At 31.7% G+C, this 11,253-nt stretch overlaps 1 protein-coding gene across 1 annotated transcript; it reads left to right on the top strand.

Moving 5' to 3' along the window:
• The first annotated feature begins 2,576 nt into the window (after positions 1-2,576).
• On the top strand, positions 2,577-5,440 carry LOC114717560 (galactan beta-1,4-galactosyltransferase GALS3-like). Its single transcript, XM_028902745.1, has 2 exons — positions 2,577-3,808; positions 4,892-5,440. Exons 1-2 carry the CDS (start codon positions 2,616-2,618, stop codon positions 5,235-5,237), a joined length of 1,539 nt encoding a protein of 512 aa, XP_028758578.1. The 5' UTR covers positions 2,577-2,615; the 3' UTR covers positions 5,238-5,440.
• Positions 5,441-11,253: the final 5,813 nt, after the last annotated feature.

Genomic DNA, 11,253 nt, shown 5'->3' with positions numbered 1-11,253 from the left:
CTTAGGTACAGTATTATGATCTTAAGTAATTATAGTGCTGATAAACTTCATCAGTAATTAAAATTTTACCATCACTTAGCAATATACAATCAGAGCTCACTTTCTCATAATCAAAAATTGAAATTAATAATTCTATTCATCCACTTCATAAACATAGCAACAAAACAATTAGATCCCAGCTCCAAAGTTGTATGTTTACCCATTTGCCTAAAATTGGACTGATTACGTGTAAAACACAGCATATGCATCCAACTAACGGTGCACCTAAACCAAAAATGCCATGAGATTCTTTCTTTTTTTGTATTAAAAATATTCATCCGAGATGTTTGTTTTGTTATTGCCCCTTTTTTAAAAGGGGTATTTTAGTCTTTTAGTATTTAAAGGCATACAAACAAATAAAATTTTATCCAGGATTTTTTTACTACCAAACAGATTCTTAGAATCCAATTTTAATCATTCTCAATTTTCATTTTAATTATAATTTCTTGAGAAAAAAAAAAAACCTCCCATCATACCCCATAGCCTTGTGGATTTTTCCGTCATGAATATAATTTACATGTATTTAGTTTTTTATTCCTTGAATCAAATACTGATGAAGCCCAATGTTTTTTTTTTTGGTATATAGTCCTCTTCCTTTAAATATAATTTACTTTTAAATTGGCATTTAAATATCATTTTATTTTTAAAATTTTTAAAACTAAATTACTAAAAGTTGATATAGGATGCTGAATTGAGATTAATATCTTTGAAGGAGAAAACTGATAATTGACTTGTGTATTCTGTTATTTATATTTAAAAATAAGTCGTATTGTTCACGTTGTATACTGATATTTTATTATTTTAAGGTATTTTTTGTATTATTTTAAGGTATTTTTAATGGTTTTTTTATTATATTTGATTGACATAAAACCTCAATTAGTAACATGCTTGAATTACCCCATCACTGACATTAACAATGCATCTTAAATTTATAACAAACTGACCTATAAATATATATTCAACAAATTATTTAACAAAATAAGATAAATTCAAATGGTTACATTATTTAAAATTTAAAAAGGTCACATATATTTATTATGCTACATGTAACATTGGCAGAAAGAAGTTAATCACGTAACAAGTAAATTTAAGTAGTTAAAAAAATTTAAATGATTACTTGACTAGATAAAAAATAAAAAATACAAACTCTTGTCAGACAAAAATCAATAAATAAGTTAAATTTAATGGTAAAGTATACATTTAATTCTTTAATTCTATATAAGGTTTTAAATTGATTTCTTAACTTTAAAAAGTATATTTTAAATCCTTTAATCCTAAAATTTTCAGTTTTAAATTATTTTTTTGAATAATCATAATTATTTTAAAATTTAAACTTAATATATTAGTATTTAAATTTTTTATCAGTATTTAATATCTCAATATTATTTTTTGTTAATAATTTTAGAGCTAAAGAACTAAAAATATATTTTTTGAAATTAAGAGATCCAACTAAAACCTTGCATAAAATTAAAAGACTAATAATATGCTTTGGCTTAAAATTAAATATACGATAATAATAATCAGAATTTAAGTGATTATTTGCCCAAGAAAAACATTTAAATGATTATGGACAGCATTTTCAGAATAAAAGCAATGGAATAAAATTAAAGATTTATGATTTCGTTTCCTTTTTTATTGTAAAATCTTAATCTTAATTAGTAATACCGGTGTACACACATGTAATGGGGGCATGCACCACAACACAGAATCAAATTATTTCCTTTTCCTTACCAATCAGATTACATGCGCCGCTTTTTTAATCCAAAATTCATCAACAAACTGGAAAAAAAAACTTGTACTGCGTATCTGAAAAGCACAAAATTTAAATACCTATATTTTTTTTAATTTTCAGCCTCTTTTTTTAATATTTCACATCATACTATTTCTGCTCTTTAATATAAGACCTTATTTGACTTTTATTTTGATTCTAAATATAAAACTCCAATCCACTTTGTCTCTCATATTTATAAATTTTTTTCTAAGATAGTCCTTCTAATAATGGTAGTTCTAGTCAATACACTTGATTAGTAAGGATATTTTAGGAAAGACAATACTTATTTAGTACAAATAACTAACTTAACTTCTTTCTTAATCTCTTCAAATTAGTCAACTAGCTCTTATAATTAAGACCGGAAAGTATATTCTAATAATATTGGGTTTTAAACAACATTAGTTCCTTTTTTATAAGAAAAATAACAATAACTGTTATAAAGTCCGAACCTTGATTTTGTTCAACAAATATTCAGTCTTTTCTCCTCAATTTAATCATTGATTGATATACCTGAGATCCTTAACTTTTAATAACATAAACTTGAGCTCCTTAATTATGACTTTCCCATTAAACCCTCAATCATTAACCATGATCATCATATATTATGGTCCTATACTTTTTCTGTTTTTTGTTTTTTAAAAAAATATTATCAATAATCACACTAGGCAGGCAAAAGGAAATATCGTCAATATATACTGTCTCTGTTTTCCTGATTAGCGCCTGCCTCACTGGTACTTCCCTTCTCCTCTCTCTCCTCTCTCTCTCTCTCTCTCTCTCTCTCTCTTCTCCCGGCACTTCACCGGCAATGGCGAAAGAGAGAGAGAAGAAGCTGCTTCTGCCTCCTGGCGTACTGGGTAACTATACAGCAGAGCTCAAGCTTCTTCTCATCACTCTTCTTCTTCTCTGTTCGGTCGCTACTCTGCTTCAGTTTATCCCTTCTCGTTTCACCATCTCTGCTTCAGATCTCCGCGTTTGCATCTCACGTGTCTCCCAAGTGCCTCCTGCTTCTTCTTCGTCTTCCTCTAATTCGTCCTCTGCCTCGCAGAAATCTGTAAAGCTATCTTCACCGCCATCTCTTCCCCTTCCACCTCCTCCCGAAGAGAAGGAACGTGTTCTCGAGAATGGAATCATCAAGAGAGTTTTCAAGCCCTACGGTTCAGCAGCTTACAATTTCGTCACCATGAGTGCTTACAGAGGAGGTCTCAACAATTTCGCCGTTGTGGGTTTATCTTCCAAGCCTCTTCACCTTTATGGCAAGCCCACTTATGAGTGCGAGTGGCTTCCTCTGGTCCGCGACGACTCTGCTAAACCCATAACCACTGTCGCTTACAAGATTCTCCCGGACTGGGGCTATGGTCGCGTGTACACCGTCGTGATAGTGAACTGTACCTTCTCGCAGCCCGTCAATGTCGACAACTCCGGCGGGAAATTGATCCTCTGCGCTTCCACATCCGGCGGAGGCGACACGAATTTCAATATTACTGACAGAATGGAGGTTCTAACGGAGGCTCCAGGAAGCATGGACGCTTCGATTTTCACATCGGAGCCTAAGTACGACTATTTCTATTGTGGGTCATCGCTATTCGGAGGCTTGAACCCGCGCAGAGTGAGAGAATGGATCGCTTACCATGTCAAGTTCTTCGGACCGAAGTCGCATTTCGTGATTCACGATGCCGGTGGGATTCACGAGCAAGTGTTGGAGGTATTGAAGCCCTGGATTGAACTGGGCTACGTGACGTTGCAGGATATAAGAGACCAAGAGAGATTTGATGGGTATTATCACAACCAGTTCATGGTGGTGAATGATTGTTTGTTCAGATACAAGTTTATGACTAAGTGGATGTTCTTCTTTGACGTTGACGAGTACATTTATGTGCCGCCTAAGAGTACCATCAAAAGTGTCCTCGCTTCGCTTTCTGAATACTCACAATTCACCATTGAACAAAGGGCCATGAGCAGCAAGCTCTGCCTCTCTGCTGATGCCAGCAGAATGTACAGGTACCACCAATACTCTTCTCTTTCAATATATTAACCAAAGTTTCTGGGATCTTTGGTGGTGTTTATTATTTAATTATTCTGGTAATTTGTGTTTGTTGAAGCATTTTCCTATATCGCTGTTCATAATTGAAGAGCTGAAGCAGTAAATTAATCAAATAAATTTAAGTCTATCGATTTGGAATTCTGATTTATTGAATTTCTCCATTGATGAACGTTGAAGAGTGGTAAGTCATTGAATTAATGGGCATTCACTCCGGCCGTTAGTTTGAGGCAATGAAAATCACTTGCCATGCTCTTGGGTTGTTTTGGTTGCTATGAGTGGTTGAAAGCGATTTTGATTATTTGGTGGGTATTGCTTGGATTTATTAGCCCCCATTCACATTCTGTTTCACTCCCACCGTACCGTGAGAGATGGAGTTGCCTTGAACTGTGTTCTATCTTTATTGGCTTCTTATGTCTGAGCAGGGCCTCCTCTCATTCACTATTCCATATAGTAATTTTTCTAACCATAATCACTAATGTTTATTTTTCCTAGAAAAACATTTGGTGAAAAATCTTAAAATTTGATAGTAAATATGATTGTGAACAATAATTATGGTTCTTAAAATTTTTAACCTAAATTTTTATAATTTGGTTTGGATGCAAGCTTCCCATGATGCGAGTAACTGTTTCTGTCATTTTTTTTTTTTCTTTGGGTGCTTTTTCAGTCTCAAGGCACAGCAAGAGAGACAAAGGAACAGGGAGTGGACCTCACCTATGATGGGGAGCGACACTCCCTATTTCTTTCTCCCTCCAATCACATCGTTATATAATTACCACGCAGGATTAAAGTTGACTTTTTCGCCAAGACAAGAAACAGTACTGTTATATGAGTTGTAAAATGTACTAAAATTTTGTATCAGATCACCCTGAGTTGTCTTTGTGCTTGCTTTCGTAGTGAACACGTTACAGTTAAAATCACAAACAATCAACTGTTATGCTTTGATTAAAAATCTGAGTTAAATGCAGCAGAACAGCCTGAATGATTTGGTGTTTTTGAGGTTTGAACTAAATGGGTATCTGAATGAATGAATGGTAATGCAGGAGATGGGGCATTGAGAAATTTGTGTACAGAGACGCGAGGAAAGGCATTAGGAGAGACAGGAAATACGCAGTGCAACCTCGGAGGCTGTTTGCTACAGGAGTTCACATGTCTGAGAATGTGCAAGGGAAGACGACTCACAAAACAGAAGGGAAGATCATGTACTACCATTATCATGGAACCATCGCTGAGAAGAGAGAATCTTGCAGAATGCTTCTGAATTCAACACATGCCACATTTGAGAAAACCCCTTATGTGATGGACACCACCATGAGAGACCTTGCTGGTTTCATCAGGAAATTTGAGGCCAAGATGATTGGTTCTAGGTTACAGAAGCCTCTCCAATGACACTACTCTTCATCTCCTTCATCATCTCTTTTCTTTACAAATTCCTTCTGAGCCTTTTCTTCTTTTTTTCCCTTTTTTAAATTTGGAATTCTGTGTATGATATCTTTTGTTTTTCTCCCTCCCCATGCTCCTTGCGTATAGATTATTCAGATGGGTATATGTTCTTGTTTTATTTTTAATAATGATTCTTTTGGTTTCTTCTATTTTATGGCCTGTAAACAGAATTATATTATAGTTATAATTATTATTATTATTATTAGTATGAATAAAGATGAGTGGTTTAATAATGCTGTCGGTGTGTGCATGGGGACCAGGCAATCGCTTTCTGCTGTGCGGCCATGCCAGATGGTGGCCAGGGATCTTGTGGCTCTGCTCGGGGGCACTGGGCAGCCATCTTAAATGTATTACTATGTTTTGAAAAATGGATTTTATATTTAGGACCAAAACCAATTCAACTATTAGGTTCTATATTAAGGACCGGAGGAGTATTATGTTTTGAAAGTTTCTGGCATGTTTGTTCGTGTTAATGAAAATTAAATTAAATTACTATGAAACTTTTTTAGTTGTTTATGAGACATGCTTAAGTAAGATGAAAGCGAAAGGCACAAAGTGAGATTTTCCTTCTTTTTTTTTGTTTAATAAAAGAATAATAACGAGGCATGAGGTGGCCCTTGTGCATGATGGTTTTGTCAATTCAATCCTTGAATCATGTATTTCTGCATTAACTGTTAAGTTGCCGTTGCCGTGTGAATTTAATCGTTATAATTTGATAAGGCCGTGATTTTTTGTGCATAAATAGAAGGTCTTGTTTGGGTTAAGTTCCACTCCCTTACTATTATTATTATTATTATTAATTATTAATTTTAAATTTGACCAGATGGGATGAAATGATAGGCAAAGTCATAGGATTCTTGTTAAAGAGTATGGAATGTATAATTGCTGAAGTTGGTGGCGGCCCAGTCCCCACAAGGGAGATAGAGAGAGCGGAGTAATGTGTGAAGGAAAGAAAGGATTGAGGAAGAAGCAAACAAGGGAGAGTGAATTAAAAAGAGCAAAGAAGGGATAAAAATGGCAAAACATTTGATAAGTCAAGGAAAACAATAACACGCATGTGGGGGCCTCATAGAACGACAAGTCCTGAGTGCCCCACATGGCTGCAGTATGATTCCACCCCAGCACCGAATCATTTTTATTTTTTGCCTATTAATTCTCTACTGTTTCCAGTTCATCATGCTCCCTTTCCCTACTTTATTTGTATGTACTATCTCCGGTTTTAATTATAAGAGCTAATTAATTAATTTAAAGATATTAAAAAAGTAAGTTAAGTTAGTTATTTGTCTTAAATAGGTGTTGTCTTTCTTAAAATATCCTTACTAATCAAATGTATTGACTAGAACTATCATTATTAGAAGGGCTACTTTGGAAAAAATATATAAATATGAGAGACAAAATGGATTGAGATCTTATATTTAGGACCAAAATAAAAATCAAATAGAGTCTTATATTAAGGACCGGAAGTAGTATATATATATAAATATATATACAGGCCACAAGCTCCCTTTCATAATTCTGTCCTATCTTCCCTGCTTTCTACAAATCCATCCATTATTTGTATATTCAGTTCAATTAACTACTCCATGTTTAGAAACTGGGATCACTATTAGGAGTGTGTGTTACGCAGGTTAGGACAAAAATCATGTTGATTTATGCTTGGAATTTTGGTTCAAAAAATGAACGAAATGACTTTTCAATCCCGTCTCAAAATGGCTTCAAATTTTTGCAAAATGAGTTAGAAGAGAATTAGATCAATAAAGAATGAGATTATGAGATGGTCCTAATTATTAAGAATGCCTTCTTTAACTCGTCTGGATGAGTAATAATATTTTGGAGTCTGTAAAGATTAATATCTACATGCAAAAACAAGTGTTACATTACGAATTAAATTCATTTTCACGGTGTGCTTTGCTCATTAATTCTGCCTCAAACACATTATTTATACTAATATCACTTTGAAAAGCACACACAACCTTCACTTATTAATATCACAACTCTATCATTACATGATTTACAAATTATTTCTGCTACTATTCCTTCAAGCATAAAGTTTGTGTTCACTCCAGTCAGCTTCCAGGTGGCACATCCGTTCATGTATGGAAATGATACAGCATGTGAATGTGATTGGTTAAATCATAATAAATGAATAAATAAATGTGGAAAAAAAAAAAGGCAAGTTTAGTATTTGTGAGATTCCTTCGTAACGAATCCCGCAAAGGAGGGAAGCGTGTGTTCTAAGACAATCATTTCCCATTTCTCATCAAATAAGTTTTTTTAAATGCATGTGTTTTGTTCACTCCTCAACACATCCGCATCTTTGCGTATAGTAAAATTTACTCGCTTTTTTTTTCCAAAAAAAATCATTAATGAAAAATAATTAAATTTTTATTCATACATGAAAAATTAGTTGAAAATCCCTCTTTAACAAATTAATTGAGGAATAGGACCTGCAATAAATAGAAAGATATGGGCCCCTCAAGTGTCAATTTGGTAGGAAAAAAACAATTTTGTCTTGACAGATGCTATTGCATATGACAGATCATCACTTGCATAGTACGGATTCTAATTGCATATGATGGAGACTAGTTACATATGGGATCTTATTACATATCACGAATCCTAATTGCATATCACTGATCCAAGCTTGCATATTGCTAATTCTAATGCATATTATGGATATCTAGTTGCATATGGTATCTTATTGCATATTATGGATCCTAATTGTATATAATTGATTCAAAATTGCATATTAGTGATTCTAATTGCATATGTAGATGCTTAGGTGTATATAAGATCTTATTACACATTACATATCTCAATTGCATATTGCTGATCCAAAGTTGCAAATACCTGATTCTATTTGCATATTATTTATTCTAATTGTATATATATTATTATTTTCATAAACAAGTTCTTTTGTGCAATACTCACAAACAAATTCTTATCTACAAGTTAACATGGTAAAAAAGAAATCATTCATATGCAATTAGTATTTGTAGTTAAGAATTTGTTTGTGAGTCACAAACGAATTTGTTTATAGGGGTGTTTGAGTAACCTTATAATCACTTTTCAGAAGCACTTTTCCGTAAATCGAGACAAACTCCTCAACATATTTGCTTCATATACCGTAAAAGCACTTCTGAAATCATAGTTTTGTTCTTACCCAAACACCTCGTAAGTAATTAAATAGTAGCATATATGCAATTAGAATCAACAATATGCAAACTTGTATAAATGATATGCAATTAGGATCTATGATATGCAATAAAGTCTCATACATAACTAAGTATTAGCAATATGCAATTAGGATTCATGATATGCAATAAGGTCTCATATGCAACTAGGTATCCACATATGTAATTAGAATAACTGATATATAACTTGGGATAAATTATATGCAATTAGGATCCATGATATACAATAAGATATCATATGCCACTAGGTATCCATAACAAGCGATTAGAATTATCAATATGCAAGTTTGGATTAACAATATGCAATTAGGATCCGTGATATGTAATAAAATACCATATGTAATTAGAATCCATGATTTGCAAGTGAGGACTGTCATATGTAATTAGGATCCATAATGTGTAATAAGGCCCTATATGCAACTATGTATCTTTCATATGCAATTAGAATTTATGATATGTAAATCAGGATTCGTCACATGCAATTATCATCCATTAGGGTAATATAGTCTTTTTCCTATTACACTTATTAGCATTTGAGGGGCCCAAACCTTTAAATTTATTTCAGGTCCCATTTCTCAATTAATTTGTTAAAGAAGGACTTTTAACCAATTTTCCCTACATTAATTAATGAATTTATTTACTGTTCATATGTAAATAATTAACAATTTACAGGAAATTGACTGACGATTTTTTTAAAAAACTTTTTATACTATCTTTGACCCTTAATATAAGAGCTAGTTTAACTTTTAATTGGTCCTAAATATAAGATTCTAATCTACCTTTTTTTCTCGTATTTATCTATTTTTTTTCAAAATAATCATTGTAATAATTGCAAATGTTGAAAGTTTCATCAAATGATAATTCTAACTAATATACATAATTAATAAGTGTATTTGAAGGAAAACAATACCTATTTATTACAAATAACTAATTTAACAAATTTTTTTAATCAATTCAAAATAATTAACTAGTTTTTATATTAATTACTGTAAGTGGTAGTTTAAAATTATATCACTATATCCTCAAAGATTCTTTACACATTTGTCGGTGTGCACGTTTTATTATTATTTTTAAAAAAACTTTAATCTAATTTGCAAAGCTTTACGTATTTTCAAAGGAAAATATTATTCAATATTTATCATGGACATAGGACGTATTGCTTTTTCTTTCTCTTTTTCGCCAGCACTCATGGACTTATTACTATAGTTTATATTGTGATCGGTATTAATTAAATAAACTACTACTAGTAGTTTTTCAATTTTTAATTATTGAAATACTCCACTTTCCATTCTTTCTCTTTACTCTTACTATTTCAATTATTTTTATTACATAGATACAACCATAAGAAGCGTATCCCCTTTCTTTTGACGGAAAGGGCATCCCCCCCCCCCCCCTTTTAATATTTTCACTTTTTCAGAAATATTATCATTACGAAGGGACAAGTAGAATTCTAGACGCTTATTATTTTAGCAAGGAACGAACAAAATTTTGAGTCTTGCTCACACAGTCACAAAACACATTTGGCTCAATTAAATATTTCTTTATGCTTATTTTGATGCACTCTTTAATATTTATATCAACCTAAGTCAAGAGGAGAAATAGATGAGAAAGAATATTCATGTAACACATATTTGTGCATATCGCGGAATTCCTGTGTTTTTCACAAAATATTAGAAATTAGTCTGATAAAAGTTTATGAAATGAAATACATTAGAAAAAGATAAAAATGGTGCAAAAAAATAAAATAAAACACATAAAAAAAAGTAGGCATTTAATTCTTTAACTCTATGTAAAGTCTTATTTTAGTTCTTAATTTTATAAATAATTAAGATGTAAAATTGCTTAAGAAGTTTTCACTCAGAAGCATTAAGTACCGGAAAGTTTTTTTAGATGTAAATTTACCTTAAAAATTGAAAATTATAGCAATATCACCTCATACTGTTAAAAAATTGATATTGTCTGTTAACGATATAAAGTAATATTAGTATGATTTTAAATTTTCAAAATAAATTTATCTCAAAAAAACTTTTGGGTGCTCAACATTTTTGAGTAAAAATTTTAGGATAAATTTGCAGCTTGACCTTATAAAATATCTTTTAAGTCTTTTAACATTAATATTGTTAATAAAAAAAATATTGACATTGAATTTTAAATTTTAATACATTATTATTAATACTAACATATTAAAGTTAATTTTCAAAACTAATGATTATAACAAAAAGAAACAGTGTTAATGTTAAATGATCAAAAAATATTTTATTAAATAAAAAGACGAAGCTAACATTTTATATAAAATTAAAAAAATTAAATATGCACTTTTACGTGTGTTTATATCATACACACAAGATATGGTTGGCCTATAATTCTGGTGAAAATATAAATATTATGAAATTGAATTGGGCATGCTTTATTTGAAAGGTGCAGGGGCTGGCCCCCTTCCACAATGACAACCAACCGACACTCCATAATGCCTCGTTCTAAGGGTCTGTTTGGTTTGAGGGGAGGGGAGGGGAGGGGAGGTTTCATCCTCACCTTGTTTAGTTTGATTAAAAAGGAGGGGAGGGAAGGGTATTTAATGATCCCTTGTTTGGTTCAAAGAGGGGAGGGGAGGGATAATAATAATCAATTTACCATTTTACCCTTACATATTAGTTTATGTTTTTTTATTGATATATTATATAAATTAATTTACATCTTAATTTAAATCATATAATTTAATAAAAATTCAGTCTTATCATGTTAATATGTGTATTAAAAATTGGTACAGT

The sequence above is a fragment of the Neltuma alba genome, unplaced genomic scaffold, assembly GCF_004799145.2.
Source record: "Neltuma alba isolate B1F8T4 unplaced genomic scaffold, ASM479914v2 tig00011755_pilon, whole genome shotgun sequence".
In the NCBI taxonomy this organism is placed as follows: Eukaryota; Viridiplantae; Streptophyta; class Magnoliopsida; order Fabales; family Fabaceae; genus Neltuma; species Neltuma alba.
The sequence above is the reverse complement of the archived record's forward strand: the minus strand, read 5'-3'. Positions and strand labels throughout refer to the sequence as shown.

Excerpts from the sequence above, each read along its gene's own strand:
- LOC114717560 (XM_028902745.1), top strand. The coding sequence starts at position 2,616 with ATGGCGAAAGAGAGAGAGAAGAAGCTGCTTCTGCCTCCTGGCGTACTG. Across the intron at positions 3,809-4,891 it reads GATGCCAGCAGAATGTACAG|GAGATGGGGCATTGAGAAAT; the intron begins GTACCACCAATA and ends ATGGTAATGCAG.